Raw genomic sequence first — 22,966 nt, 5'->3', positions numbered from 1 at the left:
TTTGTCACTAAGCAGTTTTAGATAACAGCATTATATCAACCGGAAAGACAACGATACTCAGATAAACACACTTTTCATCAGTTTTAATTAGACACTGTAAATACAAGTTGCCAATAACAACTTAGTATCTAACAGAAATACTTACTTTATTACTTGAAGAACTGGACTTAAAGGTCTACTGTCTCTAAGCCAAGATATAAAAGATCGTGTTCTTTCTGAAGAAAGTGCATCTACCTCAGGAAGCTGCGTCTGGTTGAAGGTAATGGACAGAAGTCAGCATCTTTTAATATCAAAACTATTTAAAAAACTATTTAAGAGAAATAGATCCTGAAAGTCGTAACATGACTCAAGCCACAATTTCTATTGAGAAATTAGCACCCACGGATTTATATATACAGATTTTTTTCTTCAGCTTTAGTGTTTAAGTACACCTTTAACTTAAACCGCATTTTAAGTGCAAAAGATTTGAGAAAGCAAGTTCATTTGAGAAGTCATCTTTTCAAAATGCTGCTTTGCAGTCTTCTTGCCTTTATCTTCCCCTGGCAATCAAGTTCCTACATGTTGTACTATACATCACTGGAAAGATGAGCAAAACAAGAAGAGAAGTCTGAATTGCAAGTAAATTTCTGAATTGCAAAGATTACACTGGACTATTTGGTTGGGGAATAAGGTGAAAAAATAGAATTAAAACCAACTCTTCAGTCAACATAACACAATCAGTATGACATAAAAGACTCTATTTCAGAATTAAAGTAGTTCCATTGCTACCTTTGTAGAATGGAGGACATAATTTAAAAGCAAAGATAACTTTATGTTAGTTTTTGTCTCACTTTCAGTATAAAAGATGCTATATAACCTTTAGAAAAAAATTACTCTCCTTCTCCTATCTAAGTTGTTCCTAAAAACTCTATTAACTAATACTTACCACCACCAGAGGAGCCAGTTTTAAATTGCCAATACACGCAAAATACAAAACTCTAAATAAGTAGTCCAATTCTACAGTAGTTTCTAGCTTACCACTCTTAACCTGTTCTTATAATTACCACTTGTCACTTCACCCCTTGATACTATGGAAGCTTTATAAGCAGAAAATATCTTCCTGTGTTTCTAAACTAACACATTTTTGGTACTATGTGAATATAACCATTTGATTCTGAACTTTTCTAGAGTGTCTTAAAAGAATCCTTCCTTACCTGACAACTGTTGACATTTTGGAATCACTTCTCATGGAAGAGGAGACTTCTCTTTATTTGCTGCTCTGTTTCACACACTAGACTATAGGTTATAACATAAAAACCCCTCCACCAAAAAGCACATCCAAGGGTCTTTGATGTTCTAACAGCTAAAAGCATTTTTTAACATTAACTCAAGGCTTGGAAGCTGAGCAAAACTTAACTCTTACCCTTACTTACAGGTCTATCGTGTCATACCATAGATTTGGTATCTGACACCAGATTGAGAGAACACAAGGCTTCTGAAAACCATGGTATCAATAAAGTAACTCTAATATTAACCATTAACACATCTGAATAGATAATTTTTGTATTCATTCTGTGAAATTCCTTCCTATTCTTGTGAATGCACATGCATTTCCATAAAAAAATACAAGGAGTAATGTATAGAGCAACTCCGGAATTTCACAAATACCAAACTTAAAATGTTTACATTCTTTCCTTAAAAACATCTGACAACTTCTATTTGGCTCCTATGAAGCTGACAAGTTAGAAGGTACCCAATAAAAAACCCCCCTAATTCACAGTTACGTAATTAAAAACTGAAAGTCCAGAAATAAAGAGATTAAATATAAATTCCAAGCGTAAGCACTATACAGCTCAACTCAAATGCCTACCATTTTCTGTGGAACTGATGCATAGTTTGGGTATCCAAGGACATCTTTTATGAAGCTGTTATCACAGTTTTTTCCAATCCAAATGTAAAAAATCTGTAAGATATCAGAATCAGTTTTAGTAAAGGCCATGCATACATTTTAGAGGCAAGTGGTCACGTAATAGGAATAATACCAGAATAATAACTTTCATGCAAATGAATCACTTGAGCACTCCAGTTGCACTTCATGTATACATGTCTATATTAATTATTTGCACATTTACTTATTAGTACATTGGTAATTTTTAGAATAGATCATTAAACAGAAAAAAAATATAGGTAGAATGCAAATACTGAAAGAATGAGGATGCAGGACACATCTATAATAGAACAGTTATTGCGATAACTTCCCACGTTACCCCCTCAAATTCTGTCAAACACTGACTTCCCAATCTAAGCAAGTCATAGTAAAGCATCAATTCCCAAAACATATTATAGTAATTATTTCAGACATCTGAAGACAGATGCTAGTTTGACGTTCACACACAGCCCTGAACTCATAAAAGGTTTCAAGCACTTTCTAGATTGTCATTTGAGTAGCATAATGCTTTATCCAATTAAGTATGTTTTAGTGTAATTTCTACGGATACCTTAAAATGCATCTACAGATTTTGTTCACTTTCCACAATTCCCTCACTTTTGCATAAAACCACTTTATTTTTGTGTAGCTGGGAAGGTTTCTGCATCAATGAAAAGTGTTTTATTAAAGACTGTAGTATATACATTTTAATAACCATAAGAGATTTTGGAAAATAAAAATAAATTAATTCCAGAAAAAACACCTTGATGTGAACTCTTGATATATTCTGACCAGTCTATCATGAAAAAAACAAATCAGCTTTTAAAGCCTCAAAGATACTCCTTGGATCAAAATATGAAAGCCTTTCATTGAAACACAGATTACTGTCAGGTTACCTGGAATGCTGATTCACTACACTGTTATTATTGAGAGTTGACTGCTTTTAATAAAGAGTACATGCATTGCCTCTTTTTTCTTTAAAAAAAAAAAAGTGTGTAAAACTTGTAACTTTTTTAACTTACTGAGCCACAGTCCATAAGAAAAGCTCCTTCTCTTGTCAACTTCTCTGCAGACAACTTCTGAAGAGGTGGCTGAGGAACAACTCTGTCATTTACATGTATTGTACTCTGTAACAAAAACCAATACTCAATAACACTGGAATTTTACCTTTAACCAGGTAAAACAAAACAGGAAAACCACTGTTAATCTCTAGTAAAATTTTGAGGATTCTCATGTAACAAAATACCATGTTAAGCCTAAAATGATTATGTACTCCAAGCAGTTCTAGAATGTTACTTAACCTAAAGCCTACTTTATTACCTAAAAAATAATAGTGGAAGTTCATTTAAGATGCTTATGTAACATTTCTGATGCTACAGATGTCAATATTTCAAAAGAATTCTAGTGTTGACATTTGAGTGTCAACAAATTCCAGTGATTCTTTTCATTGCATTCAACTTTACTAGAAATGCTGCAAGAGCTGAACAACATCAAATGGTACTTCCTTATGAGGCTTCACTATTTTACTGCATTCAACTGACAGCAAGTTCCTTGATTTAACATCCTGCTTGAAGTGATCCACAGGTTTCTCCACAGAGCACTATGACCGATCTGATTAAACAATCTGGCTGTCAGCACTGACATTATTAAAAAATATCCTCCCCCAACCCAAATCCCCAGTATTTTCAGATTAAAGCTGCTTCCCCCTCCAATACAAAAATAGGATGGGTATCTTAAGAACCTGTGAAGCATTCTACAAATAATGTAGGGAAAAACAGTCTACAGACTAAGTACAAGACTGTAGTAAAAGATTATTAAATAAACTAAAATCTCTATTTAAAAATTTCATACTGTAAAGCCATAGATCAGAAGTTTTGGGGGATTTAGGCATAATTATGAAAATCAAGCTACTGAATTCCACTTGGGCAAGTTCTGGGCTTTACTCAATGGTCTCAAGAATCAAGTGTTAAGAGGAAGGAAAACCAGCAATAACATTAAAAAATAATTCTGTAATATATATAATATTCTAAAGAAACAAGAAATTTAAGAGCAGCCTCTGTCACCAATACTTTAAACTGAAGTAATACTGACAGATTAGCACTCTGTTATATGATTTAAAACATGTTCTGTCAATTAATTTCAATAGGTGAAATAAGCTCTATTTTTTGTATTATAGTACTAAAAATAACTGATCTGAAAGCCTCTGCTAATAAAACAGGATCTGCTAAAGACACTGGTGGTTCTTTACAGGACATGCACACTGAATACAGTATTTGAATCTAAGTGCCTCAAAAAAAACTTTAACAAGGTTAGTTGAAGTTGGCTTCTCAAATGCTTGGAAGGGTGGAGTATAAAAAGACTAACTAATCAGTTCCTCTGAAGAGCACTGAGTTTAGACTCACCTATTTGAGTTTATGAAATACCTCAAAAGAAACTCTCAAGACTACAAATAGGTCAGAGGTTGTGCTGAACAATACCACTGCCAGAGAAATGACTCAATTTATCATATAACACTTAAAACCAAACTCCCACACATACTTTTCCAAAGCTAGCAACTACAAACTCATAAAAACTTACCTAAAAAAATCCCTTATTTTTGCAATTATAACCAACTTTGACCTCAAATAAAATCCCGTCTTACTTCTTACTATTAAAAAAGTGCATCCATTTCCTAGGTTACCTCTGTAAAAGCTGAATTAATAAAATCTGGTTTCATACATGAAATACCTTTTCAGTCTGATCATGACCAGCGAGAAGTACAATTCTGTTTTATCCACTTGAGTCTGAGAAACCACTGTTATTATTGCAGGCAACTTTATCTGATTTCAGTATACGAAACCTAGATTCATCCACCAGATCTACTTCACCCATTTCCCCCAGACAGGTGTAAAACACAAAAGCATACTGAAGGTGTTTCCAATGCATAATCTTCTCTGCTTTCTTTGTATAATAGAAAAACATGGAATTATTGTGGTCAGTGAAACAAGATGAAGGAAAGCCACAGTTTTGCTCATAACACAGTAGTGTACTTGCAACTCAAAACTTGAAAACAAATATTTTTCTTGATTTTTTATAGTTTATGGTAAATTCTCCACTTATATTATAATAACAACTTCAATTATTGCAGCACAACATTGAGTTTAACAGGCCACTAAAACTAGAAAATGCTACAAACAGGCTTCATACATTACCTCATCAGTCAACTTGTCTATTCTGTACAAGTTGGGATGTATCATTTTCATCAAATGAACAAGAGGCTGGCTCTTCATCTGGCACATTGCATATACACGATCATCCAAGCGAGTGCTCGTGCCTGTCCTGAATGCTTTCTGTAAGAGAACAGTGTTGCTACTCAAATAAACCGTGCATTTCAGAATTTTGAAAGCTTCAAGCAAAGATGGCAAAGCTTTTGTATAGAAATGTATCTTAGTGAGATAGATCAGAATCTGAATCATAGAGCTTGAATAAAATAAGTTTAAAATGTAATCCATTCTCCCTCCTTACTGATAAAGGAGATTAAATTTCCCCCTCAATTTGTCTAAAATTTGCATGAAATTGAGCCAGCATTTCTCATTTTCACTCTTGACAAATGCTACTGCCCTCTGAAACTCACCAATGCAAGCTATTATGGAAAGATATGAGACGAGCAGAGTCCAAGCAAGACTGCAGAGTCCAAGGTGCATAAGATTAACTCTGATTTTACAGTAGTAAGAATTCATTGTTAAGGGAAAACTTTGGAAGGGAAATATACTTTCATGTTTTATAGTGAAAACTAGGCTCTCATAGGATAAAATCTGTTTTGTAACTCCTTCCTACTGAATTCTTCAGATTCCCTTTAAAAGCAATTGTTAAACGATTGCTGTGAGAAGCAACACAATGAAGTAAACATCATGTTCTGACTCAATGGAGAATATTCCTATAATCAAAGTTCACATTCACTTCTACAGCAAAGCTAAGAACATCAGTCCTCCTTGGTTGCCACAAGTACTTTGGTTTGGGTTAAAAAAGATAACAAAAAAACCCCCAAAAACCAACCCCTAAACAACTTGTTTTCTCAGCCACGCTTATTTATAATAAATGGTCTGTTTTTTACCCATCATTAACTACATTACTTATGCAAATACCAAAAGATCATGATCAGTGTATCAGAGGCTGAAGTAATCACTAAGCCAAAGAAAATAAGTGATTATGATTACATCTCTTACCAAACTTGCATAAAGGTTTATTCATCATAAGAGAACAAACAACTCTCAGACATGAAAATCTTTAAGCTGTGAGATTTATTCATAACAAAACCCTGCAGTAAATTCTTTTTATGTATGATGTTTGGTAATCCAAAAATATCACAAAAAAAAAAAAAGTAGTAACTAGTTCTATGTGACCTTTAAACTATATCACTTGAGTTTCTGTAATAAATTTCACCTTATCTCCATGGAAACTAGTTTTTCTTTTTGGAACTTTAAAGTACAAAGTATATGTACTGAAAAATATTTAACTTTTCCTCCATAAAATAAAGTTGAAGAAGTACTAATAAGCAGCTGTCAACAATCTACACCAATGAGCTGCCAAAAATCTGAGAAATGCTAACTGTAACAGTACAGATATCCTTATTTTCATTGTAAAACAATATAAAACAAAACATAAAAAAATAAAAATCAAATAAGCTAATAAATGGTTCAGACACCAGTAATTTAAAATAAGCTAATATAGTCATCTTCTACATGAAAGTCCTGTAAGCATAAAGATAACAACACAATTTTCATTAATTTTAGAAAAGTGCAGACATTGCTTGACCTAGAACAGAATTCCTCAAATGGAACAAAGAATTAAATATCAAACATTAATCATTAGATTATACATACCTGTTTGAGAAGAGCCAAAATATAGAGTGGAAACAGCTTGAGGGAATTTGGTGCTATCAGCATGGACTGCTGCAGATTTGAGGCAGTTGACATGTATGCTGCCAAGGAGTCTACCACGGCATTAACTAAGGCATCTCTTGCATCTGCAAGGCTAGATGACACTGAGCGATCCACAGCTGTTCGGGGGAGAAGGATAGAAGAAGTTATTAGAGATGGCCTCATTCATTCCCTTGAATTTTGAAAATATTAGTTGAGCTTCTGGGTTATGCTTTAAAGACAAAAAAAAAAAACAACCCAAAACCACACCTGAGGTCTTAATTGTTTTAGGTGCAAATTAGATGATTGTCCATACTGGAACTCACTTTCACAATTCTTAAAAATACAGTGTGGCTAATTTCAGCTCCATAGTTATTAGTCTTGGAGAATTGAAAGAAATTTTTAAAGCTGTCATATATAGTTAAGTCTAAATATAAATCCTCTTTTAAACCTTATACAAATAACTTCGCTATTGCTGAAACTCTGCTGCCCAACCTCCAAGATAAGATTTGCAGCAATTAATTTTGATTTCCACCAACCCCCAAGAAATTTCCCAGTTTTTTCTCCATTATTTCAGTGGCATAATTGTGATAAGTGTAAATGCAGCTTTACTTTTCTCTGCTGAGCAACGGCTGCAAATTCGTTGATTGGAGGAAGCCACCTGCTGGACTGAATGCGCATTTAAGAGGAGATCACAGAACTGTTTGGGTTGGAAGGGACCTTACAGATCATCTAGTTCCAGCCTCAAAAGATGTAGAAGTACTATTTATTTCTTCTAATTGATTTCACTACTAATTCACAACATAGCTTATACTAAAATGCTGCACAGAGTCACACACATTTGGTGTCAGAGATCAGTCTATGAAACATCTACTTATGACCCGCAAGTCGGGACAAGTAAGAATCCTCAACCCAGCAACAACAGCATAGAAGCACACAAAACTAGTATTTCGATACACTGTTGTCAGAAGTTGCCTTTTAGTCTCCAGCAACTCACTAAACTGAATCACTGTCTCTTAAGTAATCCGAGAATGCTTAAGTTTGAGATAACAACTATGATGATGATACAAAAATGAGAGTTTTGATCCAAGTATTCTTTGTTCTTTAATAAACTCTAAAGAATGCAAGGTTCCTTTTAAAAGATTAAGGTCAACTAAGTATTCAGAAGGAGGAATATTTCGGTTCACAGTTTTGATATAACTTTGATTTTGTCATCTTTTGCATTCTCAGGCTTCAGTGTGCTCCAGTTTAATACCTAGGCTTCATTTACTATTTCATTTAAATGGTTGGCAAAATTAAGAACATACAAAGAAATACTTGAATCTTCTTGGTCTGTACTCACCCATGTTGGCTAAGAGGCAGACAACTGCTTGTACATCTGCTCCTGCATATACGTCAGCCAATGAACTTACTACAGGCAAGCAAAGTGTGTGCACTCGAATGCGCCGTTCACCTAAGAGAAATCAGAGGAAACCATCGTGAATTACCTCCTGCTAGAAGTATACAAATTCAGTCTTTACTGCATATCTCCTCTCATCTAAGATGCACCCACTTTATAAAAACATACCAGTCAGGAAATTGATTTAACACTGTCTCTCATTACTGTCTCAACCTGTTCAAGTTCTGCTCTAAAGCAGCACAAGTTGACTTACAACATCCACAGTGTCTTGATCCTACAAATGAAGTACATGGATTTCCATCCCAAAATTTTGTGGCATCTTCCACTATAGAAATTAGCTGCTATTCTTTAATGCCCACCCAATGTAGTAGCAACTCGTTCCAATTCATCACAAGTCTGTGAATTTGGACAAAGTGCCTGCCAACATGTTACTGCTTGAAACAATGGTATCACTTGTAAGTAAAGGATTCTTGCTGAATCAGATGTAAGATGGAGATTAATCACATTATCCCATCAAAATAGACTTTATAAGGATTTCCATTATGTGATTAATTGCCAAGGAGGCTCACTAGCCTTGAAAAGATTCTCTTAGGGTATTGTGAACGGCAGAAGGCTGTGGAACCAACTATACAAACATTATATTATAGAAAAAGCCCACTGGTCAATTAATTTGAATTTATTTACCTTTGCTGGAAGTATACAAAAGAGCTGTTTGAAAACAAACCAATGATGTGTCAGTCAGACTTTCTTCAATGGACATTTGTACTGCAAATCCAGCATCAGGATTGACATTAGCAAGGGACAACAAATCAGTAGATCGTACAAAAAAGTTCCCATGAAAAGTGTGTATTGAAAGACCTAGAAGCAGATTAAATAACTCAGAATGAGTTTAAAACAGCATGGAAAACTCTTATCAATAACTAAAATCCACAACCCTCAAGCTAGGTTTAAGAAAACAGTAAAAATTCTATCATGCAAAATCAATTCCATGAATCATTAGACATTTCAGCACGATCCTGTAGAGTTCCTGTTCGATTCTGAACGCTCCAAATTGATGCCCTTACACTACACATGTCAATTTAAAGCAAGATCGTGCCATCAACTAAAGAGCAAAGCAACAAACGCCAAAAGCTAATGTAACTTACATAGAGAAGGCAACTTTCTCTTCAGAGAAAGAGAAATAACATGAACTTTAATGTTGCTCAAGACTTAAGCACATTCAAAATGATCATTAACACACTTACACCAACTTTTCCATGTATTTAAGACATACCTTTTGTACATCTTATGCGCATAACTGCTTCAAATCCAATCTTTCTTGTAAGGTATCTTTTCAGGTCTTTTTGCAACTTTTCGGCCTGAGCAGGATTATGGGTACGATGGAAAGATGGATAGTAATAGATGCATCCAGCAGAATACTTGGACATGCAAGCTGTGAAGGAAGAAAAGATATGGTTAAGAGGTAAAATTGTAACATGAAGTCAGGACACAAAAATTGTGTCCAGCCTTCCACAAATCACATCTATTTATCTTTTTCTTCATATGACCCACACCTATAAGACAATGAGAACTGGCCCAGCCTCAGGCCACTGAAGACAGTCACGAGCCACCTCAATACACAATGACCTAATTATACACTGAGCCAAATAAACGCCTCCTTTGGCAGCTAAGACTGAAGTGCCTGCAGAAAAATTCAATGGTGTGGAGGCAAAATTAAGTGTGTGCACAAATCTTGGATTAATATCAAAAGATGAAAACTCTGTCCTACCCCTATAATTAAACTTTATTTATTCCTTGCCATCTGGCTGTTTCCTGTTCTTGAGCAGGAGAGAACATTCTCATTTAAAACTGTGAAATCCTAAAATAAGTTGTCTGATACCACCAATACAATATTTCTGTTCCTTACTGCTATCAACTTCAAAGTCAATTCCATTGCAGCATGAGCTGCAATTCCGAAAGTGCAAAAATATTTACATGATTTAAAAATTCCTGAAGCAGCCTATGCTTCTAAAGTAAGACAACAGTGCAGAAAGAGGGAATGAGGTACTCCTTACCCAGAGAAGCTAGATCAGAATATTGTGAACTTAAGAGAAACAAATCCACAGCAGTCTGCTGGCCTGAACAGTCCAGTGCCAACTTCTTATAAAAGTCTGTTGCTGGACCAAGATGCTGGACCACCTTTAGTGAATAAATTATACAGGGAAGAGTTAAGACAACAATCGTGCTTTTAAGAGTTCATGGAACAAAAGACATACTAGTCAGCAGCAAAGTATCATAAGGAAGTTTCCTTTAAACAGTAACTTACAGGCATTCCCACCTTCAGAAACTATTTTCCTTATGTTCCGTATTATTTAAGTTTGCGTTTACAAGCAGTTATGATCCTACTTTCCAGGAAGTTTACATGCTCATACAAATAAACATTCATGCAACTGTGTACCACTTATTGGATGCTGTGAACTACAAGGCCATAAAAATAACAAGAAACCATGTTTTAGGTCTACAATTTAAATATCCACACTGATCAAAAACTCAGGTTGATATTAACCGAGTTAGAAATATTTGCAGCTTCTTTTGCTTGCCAAGGAAAACTATGAACCAAAGGTCCAAAAGACAGCTCGAGCACTTTGAAACAAGTAACACCACACATACATGTGTGATCTTAAATGTATAAACATAATTTAATTTAGTGAACTATTATAAACAAAAAGCAAGCATTGATCTGCAGAACTACACAAGTCAAAAAGACATGGCCAATACTTAGTCTCATGAAATGAATATTAAAGGAAGTTTTTTACCTTTGTGCTTGACCTTTGATTGGGATCTTCTCTGGAATGCAAAAGCCCCGCTCCCAAGGATGGTAACTGAGTTTGAAAGACAGATATCCGACCACCCGTTGGAGACATCAGTTTAAATGCAGCCTGAAGAGCAGGGCCCAATGCACTGTGTGTTTCTCTTGTATTAGTGAACATATTTGGTAATGCATTCAATAGGTCTTTTATCAGCTGCAGAACAGATTGAAGGGTGTTTTATGAGACTTTACAAGCTTTTGTATGAGACTTTACAAGCTTCACAAGATTTTCTGCTGTTTCTAAAAAGCTCCACTACCATAACTGAAGTGACACAATCTGTACCAAATATTTCAGTTTAGTTTTAACACATTAAGGAAAATAAAGGCATAAATTTAGAAGTTATGATGTATCAAACTACATGTAATACTTGTATAATTAAAAATTAGCATTGGAACTACATATTATGAAGGTAAGTTTGAATTCAAAGTTTAACAGGAACATCTAATTTGAATATTTACTCTTTAAATTTAATTATATATTTTAAGCAATCATACCTCTTTGCTTTCATGGAGATTTACAAGTAAACTATCTGGTGTAGGCAGGAAAATATCTGCAGGGAGAATGGAAAATAACATTAAAGAAAAAAATAACATTAAAGTAGAACAAAACATTTCATTGCCCACTGCTATTCATACCATGAAATAGTCTAATTTTCTGATAGGTGTGTTAGAGAGAAAAACACAGTCTATACAAAGCTTGTCTTATTCAAAGCAAAATTAAGTTTTGAATTTTGCATTTTAAACATCACCTACTCTATAGTTAGTGTAAGACTACTTTTCAAAAATATATTCACTATACATTCAATAACATTGACCTAACACCAGAATAGTTGAGAGATTCTAATCTTTCTTCTGGGAAAAAAAAAATAAGATTCTCGAAAAGTCAGCTTCCATTTTCTTTTTACTTACCATCAATATCTGAGACAATCAGCATCTGAGGCTGAGATAAACCTTCTTGCAAGTTGTAAAACTGAACAGTGCTGTCAAACGTTATGAACCCTATTCTTGTTCTTGAGTCTCCAGGCAGCCTGAAGCATTGAAAAATAAACTATTAAGCCCTAAATCTCTCTCTCAATACATATACATACTCAGAGCTCCTGCTGATGTTAGCAGAAACTCAGCTCTAGTGTACAGGAGTGAAGGGAGAACATAAGAAAGGAGATCTGAAACATGAATACAAACAATATTCCCTCAGTATTTTCTGAAAAGCTGAGGTAATGGCACGGTTTACAAGACCAATGTTATAGATGAGCACTCACTAATATATTGATATTTTGCTCCAAGAGAGAACCTAATAGGTTCATTTAAACATTATACTGATACATGAAAGAAGGCAGTTCTTCAACAGAAAACAGTGCATTCTGCTCTTTCATAATTCAAAAACCCCATTTACTAATGTAGTTACAGAGTACTTACAACTCTAAACCAAAATCCAATGTCTCTACAATGCAACTTACTTATTGCTCATGGGGACCATATTTAAGTAAATGGCATTAAAAATATAAAATTAAAAACTAAAAGCAACTTCTCAAATAGAATATAAAACATCAGCAAGAGCTGAAAACCATGACAGTGACCAAAACCAAAAAAGGCGACTATTGTTGTTACCACCTAGGTATATAAATGAACTGGATGTACTGATTTTCCTATAGACTTTGCGTGTTTCTGAGATCTGTTAACGAAATACCCATAAAAAACTGAACACAGAAGGACTAAACTAAAAAATGGAAGAATTTTATTGTACATACTGGTTTCTTCATGAGAAATTAAAATCAAGTTCCCCAAGAAAAATTTGTAGAAAGGAATTTTCGAGCCTTCACAGGATTAGTTGTCAAAAGACATGAACACAGTGAAGCTTATTAGGCCTCACTAAAAAAGCACCAGTAACAACCCATGCTGTCCCAGTATAAAAATGTGAACAGACAGAAAGTGGCACAGGTAGATCTAGGTGGATCCAGCATGCACCACCTTAGCTATTTCAGCACAAGAACCAGACAACTCAATCTCTGTAATTCAGTTCATTTTTGTTGCTCTTGGCAGAGGGGAACACTGCAGTGTATAGATCTTTGTACAATTAACATGTTGCTAGAAGTTACAGCTAAATATTTTTTGCAGATAAGTAAGTAAATTATATGCAGATACACCTTTAATCACATTCAGGGAAGACAGCTCTCACCATGTAAATTGCTTCAGCAGCTGGGGTTTTTTTGGGTTTTTGGGGTTTTTTGGTGGTTTGGGTTCTTAGGTTGGTTTTGTTTTTTTAGAGATGTAAGCTGCATTTCAGAATTCCGGGCAACTGAACTTCTGCTCTTTGGGGACAGGATGTTTAGACACTATATGCAAGTTTTTTTCAAAATTGTAAATTACTATTGTTCATAACAACATGTCAGCTGATTTGAAAAAATTGTTTATACTCTTACTTGTCTAGGTTTTCCAGCAATGACTGGCAGACTATTGTCAAATATCCAGCCTCCACTGCATTATGTGACACATCTAAAACAAATAAATATACCGCAGGCTGAGGAGGACGAAGCTACAAAGTAAAAAAAAAAAAAAAAATAAAAGAATGTTTAAAAATCATATTCAAAGAAATGGTAAAATTGATTAATCATTAGAAAGGGAAGTGGGAAAAGGGAATACTTAGAAAAATGCAAAGTATACAGTATGCAATAAAAGCAACTTACTAAGAAACATGTGGATAGACTTAACCACAATTCCCACTGGTTAATAGCTGCCATTTGTAATAAATATACAGTGTTATACTTCAGAAAAAAAATTTGATATATTAGTCCCTCCTTCCAACAGTCAACTCAGACATGACATTCATGAAAGATATGGAATTCACCCTTCTATACTCCACTGTTCTTTCAGTGTGATGCATTAAACAGGGTTAAAACATTCTACCTACAACCTTTTCCCAACTCTGTAATGAGCTCTGTTTATTCATTGACAAATGTCTCTGCTACAATGTTTCAATTAAAAGACAAGAGAACAATTTATTTTTGCTGCTGTTAATAATGTCAATTAGGAACAGGGCCTTTTCCCAGGCGTTGTTTAACTTTTCTGGAGACAAGACTACTATCACAGCAATTGTAAGCTGACTACTAATAAGAATAATTTCTGTCACAATTACTAACTGAAAATTTGAAGCTAAATTAATTTGCTTGTTATTCCATTACTGGTCTTTCAAAACTTCCTCAAAACAATGGGGAAAGTCAGAAATTATATTGCATTGGGTTCAAATCTGACTGTGCCACATTAAACTACACTGGATGACAATACACACTGAACTGACTTTAACTGACAAGCCTCTGAATGTCTGCATTAGCAAAAACTCAAAATATGAATTTTAAATAATCTTTAGTGTTAAGAGGACCTTCACAGGAAAATTAATACACACCACTGGAGCAATATGCAACATTAATTTCAAATGCTTTCATATTAAAATGCAATTGCTCTTGCTCAAGTTACCATGAAAAACGTTTTTTACCATATAGTCTGAGGAAGCAATGAATTCCACTGTAGAATTTTGCACCTCTGGCCGTTTATGAGGCTCTCCATAAGACCGTGTCAGAGGATTATACATAAATTCTTCAGGAACTATTAAAAAAATGTAATACAGATTATATTTTTGTCAGCAAATAAAAAACATTATGGAAGCTACAAGTAAAGTAACGTGGAAACATTTCAATTATCACAACAGGAAAAAATTCACGTGACAGATACATAAAATGAAGGAACACTTCAAAGATCTCAAGCAACATCCAAGTTAAGTAATTGGAAAGAAAAGAAAGTTTATTTTAAATAGCACTACAACCCAACTATAAAACACCAATGCAAATAGAGCATTTCACACCAAGCAGCAATCTGTATTGCTTCTCATAACCCCTGGCCTGGACTGCAGACAGTAGTAGCTGTCATCATGTTTCCATTTGCATATTGCAACAGCAGTCAATGGAATAAGCTGAATTCATTATACAAGTAATCAGCATTATATGAATACATTTTCTTCATCTCCCACAAGACTGCAAAACAATCTTTTCCTTCAAAAAAATGCACAACACATCTGACTTAAGATGTTTTTTTTAAAATCTCTGGATCATAAGAACACTGTCACTTTAATCTACATTTTAATCTAAAGTCTCCTATGGACTGATATGATGCAAATGCTTGAAAGAGATACTATAAATGCAAGCATCTCCTGCTACAGAAACTTACCATCATTAACTCGATAGCACAGATTGCATTTCCACCTCCTTTGATCAATGAAAGAAACAAAAGGGTTGATATACGTCCTGCAGGATCTGCATCTTACTATTGTGCTTGATGTTATTACTGGTAATTGCTACAAAGAAACAATGGAAAGCTGTCACAAAGGTATATGATACATTTCGTAGAAATGTGCAGTACAATTCATAAAACCTTCATAAGACTACGTATTCTATCATCTTTCCTTTTAGCTTTTTAGTTTATTTTCATACAGAGTAATTATGATGCCTTACTAAAAATAACTTCCCCATTAAAATCAAAAGAAATAACATTTAATTATTGTCTCAATCTAATATCACAATCAAAGATGTAGTAAGATTTTAAATGAAAGTATTTTAAATTAGAGCTACTGTGGCAAGAAGAATTATGAAAGACAGGACCACTTTGAGTGACTAAATATGACAGATAGAAAACTTTACACAAATAATACATATTTTATAAAAAGAAGTTAGACCAGACAGTTATTCACCTTTTTACATAAATACTAATAAATCAGATGGTGAGGAGATGCTTAACAGTTATAAATACATCTTCAATCTTGTACTGTGCTTACTTTCTGTTGAAAGCATTTATCAGGCCAGTAATACACTCAATATGAGCACAAGAGGGCTCTGTAAACACCTTTTCAAGAGCTACCTGACAGTTGTGAGCCCAACACACAGAGCAGTAATTCACTGCTTTGGAGAACCACAGGCAAGCAAAGATTTCCAACAACAAGGAAAAACTTCTCCAAAGCTTCTCCCTTATGAATTTCAATGAAGTAGCAATTTCAAGGCTTTTTTCCCCTCCTCCTAAGTCCCAAACAAGTTTTTGGTACTTCTGTTAAATTAGGACTTACAGTTCATTGTCATTTTTCATTTGAATGAAAATAAGACAAATGCACATATTAAATACACACTCTGAAAAAAAAGAAGTACGAAACTTTACCGTTAGGTCCCTGAAGGGATGCAGCAACAAACCCAAAGGAAGCTTAGCTTTGTTTAACAAAGCCTGTGTTTGTGGAATATTTGTCAATGTACATCGAAATGAGCTGAAAGGAAATAAAAACATTATATTGAAAATGAAATTTTAAGAGATGTTAAAAACATTGTGTTAACACGAGATTTTAAGGAACTTAGAAATTTAAGAAATCCTGTGTTTTACAAAGCTGATTTAATAAAAAACAAAATGCAAAGAGATTTATAAAAAGGCCTCCTAAAGAAACAAAAAAACCCAGTCCCCCACTCCCCAGTTTAGCATTTCAGCAGTGCAAGTATACCAACTTGCACTAAAGAATCAGAACTGCTTTAGGTACAACACTCAATGTAAAAATACGTATTTTTCTGTTCATTATAAAAATTTTTTCCAATGAAGGAGCCACAGAAGGAATATAGTATTTACTAGTTCTCAGAAAGCAATATTCACATAAGAAAATGGTAGAAAAAGATCCCAAATACTGAGTACAGTCAAAATCTTTTCTTTTGTGTAACATGGAGGATAGACTTCAAGATAAGGGACACTAAAAAAACCCAATGCAGAATTAGTGCTGTCCAAAGTGATCCATACTTAAGAATGATTTCTAGGCTCTCAGCTTTCCAATTTCTGTTTTCTGGTGGGACTGTGTGTTGTCACTAGAGCAGTAAGAACACTGAGTCACTTTGGGGCAACAAAGAATACTTATTTTGGAATTACAAATAAAATCTTTGGGGAATAGCACTTGCCATTGTACCCGGCTGGACTTGACTTGGGATAGTTGTTAATTAATTCTATTGTTAAACAGAATGTTAATCAGAGGTGAAAGGATACAATATTCAATGTATTCAGGCATGATCATAATACTTTTCCAGAAAATATCTCATGCAATATTACAAAAATATTCTACTGCATAACGTTAAGGTGTTTATTAAAACATTTTTTTTAAATGGATAAAACAAGGTGAAGATTAAGCAGACTTCTCAAAATATTAAGAAATAAGCTACACTCCCACTGCATATAATGTATTCTGATGGCAGGACAGTTTCAACATTTGTGTAAGGATGCAGAGGATAAACTTATTTTCAAGTGAAAGAGTTTTTATTAACTCATCATGACGATTTAAATTCAGGAGTCAGTTTACACATTTTTTGACACTTTAATTATTAGTTACTGAAAAATGTAAGATACTGTTCTAGACACAGTACACTCACTCTGGACTGCAGTTTAATTTCCTAAGATCAGAATTCAAGTTAGGCACAGGTGCTGGAACTGAAGACACTGGCAAAATATTTCTATCATGTGTAAGGTTTACTGGTCTCAAGCTTTCTGGCTGCTGAGAATGTTGTAGACTTAAGCTTCCTAAGGAAGAGGACAGCTGGTTCACACCTGGATATTGCTGAAAAAGGTAAGAGCATGACAAACAGGTAAACACACATTCATGTTTAAATAACAACCTTAAACCTTCTTGTAGTCCCCTTTCTTCCAGACACATATTGAAAAAAGATAGAGCAGCACTTAGTAACAAACCCAAACAAACAAGAAGAGGGTCGTATGGTAGAAATTTAAAGATGCTAAGACAAATGTGACATACCTTCTAAATATGTATCATCGGACAAAATTCAAATTCATGACACAAATCAACACAGGAAGTCAGTCACACATAATCCTTCCATCTCTCCAGGCATAAGAAAACAAGTTACTAGAAAGGCTGACACAATTTCCGTCCCTGCACTCTGCAATGTAACTTTTGTTGCAATGTAACTTTTTCAAGTTACAGACACTGCTTTTATATATTTATTTTTAAACTAAAACCATAGAAGAGGAGTAAAGGTTAGGTTGGAAGGCACCTTTGCAGTCTGGTAGTCTAATCTCTTACTCAAACAAGGCTATCTTAAAAGTCAGCTTATGTTGTTTAAAAAAAACTTGAAAGTTAGTTTAGACTTGTCGAGTTTTGATAATATCTAAGGATTGACAATTTCATGACACAATCTGTTCTACTGCTTCCCCACTCCATTCCTGAAGAATTTTCTCTTTATGTGTCCAACTAGAATTCACTTGCTGCAACTGCTGTGATCCTGAAAAGAGCCTACCTGCATCTCACATTATAGTGAAGATGAAGCCAATCCTTTCAATTTAAAAAAAAAACAACAATGAATAATTTCTTCCAGGTCGCATTCTACATTACCTCTGTAATGTTCCTGGATAGTATATACTAAGTTATGGTACTACACTCAGATCACTAAGGAATTGTGATCACCTACAACAGCAGTTTCACTCTATTTGCCAGCTGGCCCTTATTTCAGAAAGTAAGATTTGTAAATCAGTACATTTCTTTTTGTTGACCTCTTCACACATACATTTCTTCGCACTGCTTCAGCATTTCTATTTTTCCTCAGTGTCTGTCTCTTCTTCAGATTTCACTGCACTCAGGTGATTCACATGTATGACAGGAGTCAGGTAATTGTACATGATTTCTTGGGTGTTTGGTACTCTCTTTGCCAGGAAAATAGAGCAGACTCAGTCAGCCTGCCCCATCACACACAGAGCCAGCACAAACTCTACAGAGCTCTTTTATGTGGACCCTATGCCATGCCTTGCTCATGAGGTCATTTAATGCTGGAGATCATAGCCTATAGTAGTGCTCAAATACATGCAGATCAAGTACTTCCTTATGCTTCGTCATGGTTTCCTATCAGTGATGTTCAGCTCTCTGGAACACCAAACCTTAAAGCTGTGGATGCTGCTAATAACTGGGGAAACAAACTTGTTCAGCTAACTGCTTCGAGGCACACTTAAAATTTTCATTCAAAAGCCTTCCAATGAGTTTAGATCCAGAACTACGACATCAATATTATACTTAACATTTGTTGTCTCAGAAATAATAAAAATAAAATAGAAAATAAGAAAATAAAAGGGGAAATACATCACGTAGAAAAAGGTTTTCCCAGGAAGTTATTTGATGACGTAACTTTTCAATTAAAAATACAAACCTGTGGATAGTGTTGAAAACCAGGATGGTGTCCTGGATTACTGGGCTGCACAGGAGTAGTTGGTGTTGCATTTTGGTAGCCAGGCTGCAGTGCTGGATATCCATAACCAAAGGGCTTTGAAGCTTTTGATGTTTGCGGGACTGATGGAGCAGGAACTGGGCTGCTGGTCACAGAACGTGTATCTGAATGGACAAAAGCAATCAGAAGGTATTGAATATACTTACTATTTCCTTCTTAATTTAAATGTAAATTCCTAAATGCTTTACAAACAACATTTCCATTTGTAAGTGTTTTCATTACCCATCAAGTTATTTTTCTGCACTGAAAAAAGCAATTAGCAAGGAAGATTACTGCAATTGCACTGACAAAGATGACATATATGGGAAAATGACCACAGACTTATAGTTACTACTAACAAAATGTTGCTTTACAAAAAGAGGCAACCTGAAAAGTACTTCAATTGAATAAAAAAAGAAAAAACCTCTTAGAACCACATTTTATTACAACATATATATTTGATATAAACCACAAGAGACCATTCATGCTTAGTCTCTGCTCTACCACTTCTGAATACTGTCAAACATAAGGCTAAAATCATTCTATAATTCTACAAAGACTTCATTAAAAGCTGTGTCTACGTTTAGAGAATAGTTTGGTCAGCTGAGCCTTATGTTTTCACAGTATTATAAGTGGTAGAGGAGAAATTATGCATAATTGGTCTCTTTTGCAGTTTATAACTCTGATGCAAGTTTCTCCTGTATATCCCTGCAGCACAGGGATATAGAAAAAAAAGAGCCAGAGGGGTAGGCCTTCCAAATTAATCCAATTATCATTTAAAATACTGGCTAACATACTTTGAATAGCATCTTTTCCACTTGTTCTTAATATGGCAGCTCTACAGATTTCAAGACCAAGGCAGTCAGCTAGCAAGTTCATTTAGAAACAACCTGACAGTTCTGCTATCTTTAGAGCTAAAAATTAGCAAAATAGCAGCCATTTTCTTTAAATGAAGAAAAAGAGAAGAAGAAAACCTAGTCCAAGCATCTCTGCAAGCTGATATTGTTGGTGGTGTGTTGACTTCTGTGGTGTGTGAGTCACTATTAGAAGCTCCTACTGTCAACACAATCAGGCATACAGTATGATCTAGAGAAAGATGCTGCTTTCACATTTAGCATGTTTTCAGTACTACCCTCAATACTATAATGGAAAGTATGACACGATTCAGGGAATTTTTCTTAAATGGTTATGTCAGCTTCAACGTTCAAACTGTGAAGTGACTAAGAAAGGCATGTATGTTTTCTCTGATGATTTCCCTCATTCCTTTCATAGGCATTTCCTTTCATCTGCTTGTTAACTAACAATAAACAACACCAGAAATAATAAAAAAACACGTTTAACTATTTAAATAAACGATTCAAAACGAACAGTTTACCTGGATAGCCACCTCCTTCCAGGGCATCATAATTGTTCAGAACAGGAGAGGCACTGCTTGTAGTAGAAGAACTATCAAGTGCTGGGGGAGGAAAACAGTTTAACTTTAGGTACTTCAGAAATGCCAAACTTTTGATAAATAAGAGACTGAGAATTTTTTTCTTAAAATTTTGATAAGAAACTGTCAAGAAAGATCCTAGAAAAAACCCCCACCACTTCAGTCCTAATACATGAAGACTATTACCACTGCAAAAAGGAGAGGGAGGAAGATATAATTAACAAGATATTAAAAAACAAACAAGGACATACCCAACAAATAGCAAGAGAGATTGACGGGAAAAGGACAAAAACAATGAAAAAAGTTCTTTCTTGAAATAAATTTTTTTTCTATTAAACCAAAAGCTCTTTCTAGAGTACCTCAACTGAAGCCGTGCACATTTTAAAAATATCCATTCATGACTTTCTTCACAACTGCAAACAGCTGAAGATTCCCATCATCTTCAGAGTGATTATGCACCATCCCCACCTTCAAGCCAAACTGTCAAGTATTTAATTCTTCCCTCCTTTATGTCCTGTTGTAATTCACAGCTTGGTTTCCTTTCAATCTAAAGTTTCTATTTTCCATTATCATTGACAAGAAGTCTCAGCTTTAGTCAGAATAAACAATTACTTTTCGTTCAGCCAAAAGTAAAAGTAACTATGTAAAAGTAAGTACCAAAATTTAACTAGACAATATAAAAAAAGCACCATGAGCACATACATAGCTGTTAGTACTAAAGAGATTCTTACTGCTGACTTTTTAGTTCAACCTATGCATAGATCTTCAATATTTTATTGTAAAACATTGCAAACAAAAGAATATTTGAAAACATCTCTTCCAATGCCATTTCAGACACATTTCCAAAGAAAAAGGGCCGAGGAGATAAAATGTATCTGCTCCTTAAAGCACATGAAGTCATGAAGTATGACAGAAAGAAAGAGTCTATTTAAGAATTAAAATAAAAAAAAAGAGAATCACATGTATCATTTTTGTGTCAGAACAGACTTGAAAGATTCACTGATACTGTTCTACTCAGAAGGATCAACCATGACCACGCCTTCCATTGCAAAGCTGAAAGTATTTCAAGGGAGAACTTCAGTGGTGGGACATTTGAGATTCGATTGCCCTTCAACTGAGGTTTCCAAGTAAAGAGACTCCTACCTATGAAACATAACATCACTGACATTTTGGACACAGCAATACCATGGCACCATCATGATGGTATAGATTATTTTTGAGCATTTCAAGCACTTAGCTAAGTGCCTTTAAAGCACTTAGCTAAGAAAGAGAAATACTATTAAAATAATACCCCAATACTATTAAAAAACCTCATAACACTAAAAATAATATATTATTTAAAATAAAATTTAACACTGTGACATTCATACCATCTTAGTTTTCAGATTTTCCCTCTTTTTTAAATCCTGGAGGATTTTATCTTTCTATTCTAGAAACTGAAGGAAACAGGATTCCTTACTTTGTTCCCCGAGCAGGAACTTTTAAAGTAGGGCTTTTAAAGCTTTAGGAAGTCCTACTACAGAAAAACCCAAAATATACCTTTGTTAGGTCAACAAAAAACTTGAGAAGTTGCACAATCATAAGCAACTCGATTTCCTACATCTATTTTTCATAAAACCACTGTGACAGTCTGAGCTAGAAACCTGTCTACTGAATCTGTTTAGGACTTAACATTAATTGCTGGTGACAGGATGCTTATTAATCAGGTAGCCTATGTATTGAACCTGGGTGCCCCTTCACTCTTTTCCGTAAGATAAATTTAAATATGATACTGCCAAAGCTACAAGCTTTAGTGAAGTACAGACCTTGAGAGAGAAAGATGGTAGGGAGTATGAAACTTTATTTAGGGAACAACATAATAAGAGAAAGGTTACAATCAATAGAAAAAAAAACCCAATCAACACATCCTTTGACAGAAACCTCGGCATGGGAACCCAGCACACTGTTCTTAATTATGATTGAATGTCGTAATTGTTTTGCTCCATTCTTCACAGAATTAGTATGAGTACACTAAGCTATTTTCACAGTATTCTAGTTGATGATTTAATTATTTTAATAAAATTCTGAATAATATGGCACTTATTTTGTTTTCTGACTAGTTACAACATGAATTATAAGCTTATAGGTAAAGCTACAAAAGTTTGCTATTCCAAATCAATACTAAAAGCCAGCACACACAAACAGGAGCAGTATATCAACACAAGGTATGTGCT

The 22,966-nt window shown here is 34.6% G+C and overlaps 1 protein-coding gene across 3 annotated transcripts in view; it reads right to left on the bottom strand.

Moving 5' to 3' along the window:
* The window catches only part of SEC24B (SEC24 homolog B, COPII coat complex component), a 50,284-nt gene that overhangs the window by 8,647 nt on the left and 18,671 nt on the right, over positions 1 to 22,966 (bottom strand). For all 3 annotated transcript variants that reach the window (XM_017805901.1, XM_017805902.1, XM_017805903.1), the window contains 19 exons: positions 20,697 to 20,777; positions 19,265 to 19,446; positions 17,486 to 17,670; positions 16,248 to 16,350; positions 15,270 to 15,396; positions 14,542 to 14,651; positions 13,472 to 13,584; positions 11,961 to 12,079; positions 11,547 to 11,602; positions 10,999 to 11,205; positions 10,258 to 10,381; positions 9,477 to 9,635; positions 8,888 to 9,061; positions 8,147 to 8,257; positions 6,769 to 6,944; positions 5,098 to 5,235; positions 2,929 to 3,033; positions 1,850 to 1,942; positions 146 to 249 (listed from right to left, as the gene is read on the bottom strand). In XM_017805901.1, the coding sequence (XP_017661390.1) occupies positions 146 to 249; positions 1,850 to 1,942; positions 2,929 to 3,033; positions 5,098 to 5,235; positions 6,769 to 6,944; positions 8,147 to 8,257; positions 8,888 to 9,061; positions 9,477 to 9,635; positions 10,258 to 10,381; positions 10,999 to 11,205; positions 11,547 to 11,602; positions 11,961 to 12,079; positions 13,472 to 13,584; positions 14,542 to 14,651; positions 15,270 to 15,396; positions 16,248 to 16,350; positions 17,486 to 17,670; positions 19,265 to 19,446; positions 20,697 to 20,777 (2,467 nt within the window). The remainder of the gene's footprint in view (positions 1 to 145; positions 250 to 1,849; positions 1,943 to 2,928; positions 3,034 to 5,097; positions 5,236 to 6,768; positions 6,945 to 8,146; positions 8,258 to 8,887; positions 9,062 to 9,476; positions 9,636 to 10,257; positions 10,382 to 10,998; positions 11,206 to 11,546; positions 11,603 to 11,960; positions 12,080 to 13,471; positions 13,585 to 14,541; positions 14,652 to 15,269; positions 15,397 to 16,247; positions 16,351 to 17,485; positions 17,671 to 19,264; positions 19,447 to 20,696; positions 20,778 to 22,966) is intronic.

This window comes from Lepidothrix coronata, unplaced genomic scaffold (genome assembly GCF_001604755.1).
Source record: "Lepidothrix coronata isolate B3197 unplaced genomic scaffold, Lepidothrix_coronata-1.0 Scaffold13, whole genome shotgun sequence".
NCBI classification, from domain to species: domain Eukaryota; kingdom Metazoa; phylum Chordata; class Aves; order Passeriformes; family Pipridae; genus Lepidothrix; species Lepidothrix coronata.
This window is presented reverse-complemented; position numbering and strand designations above follow the sequence as displayed.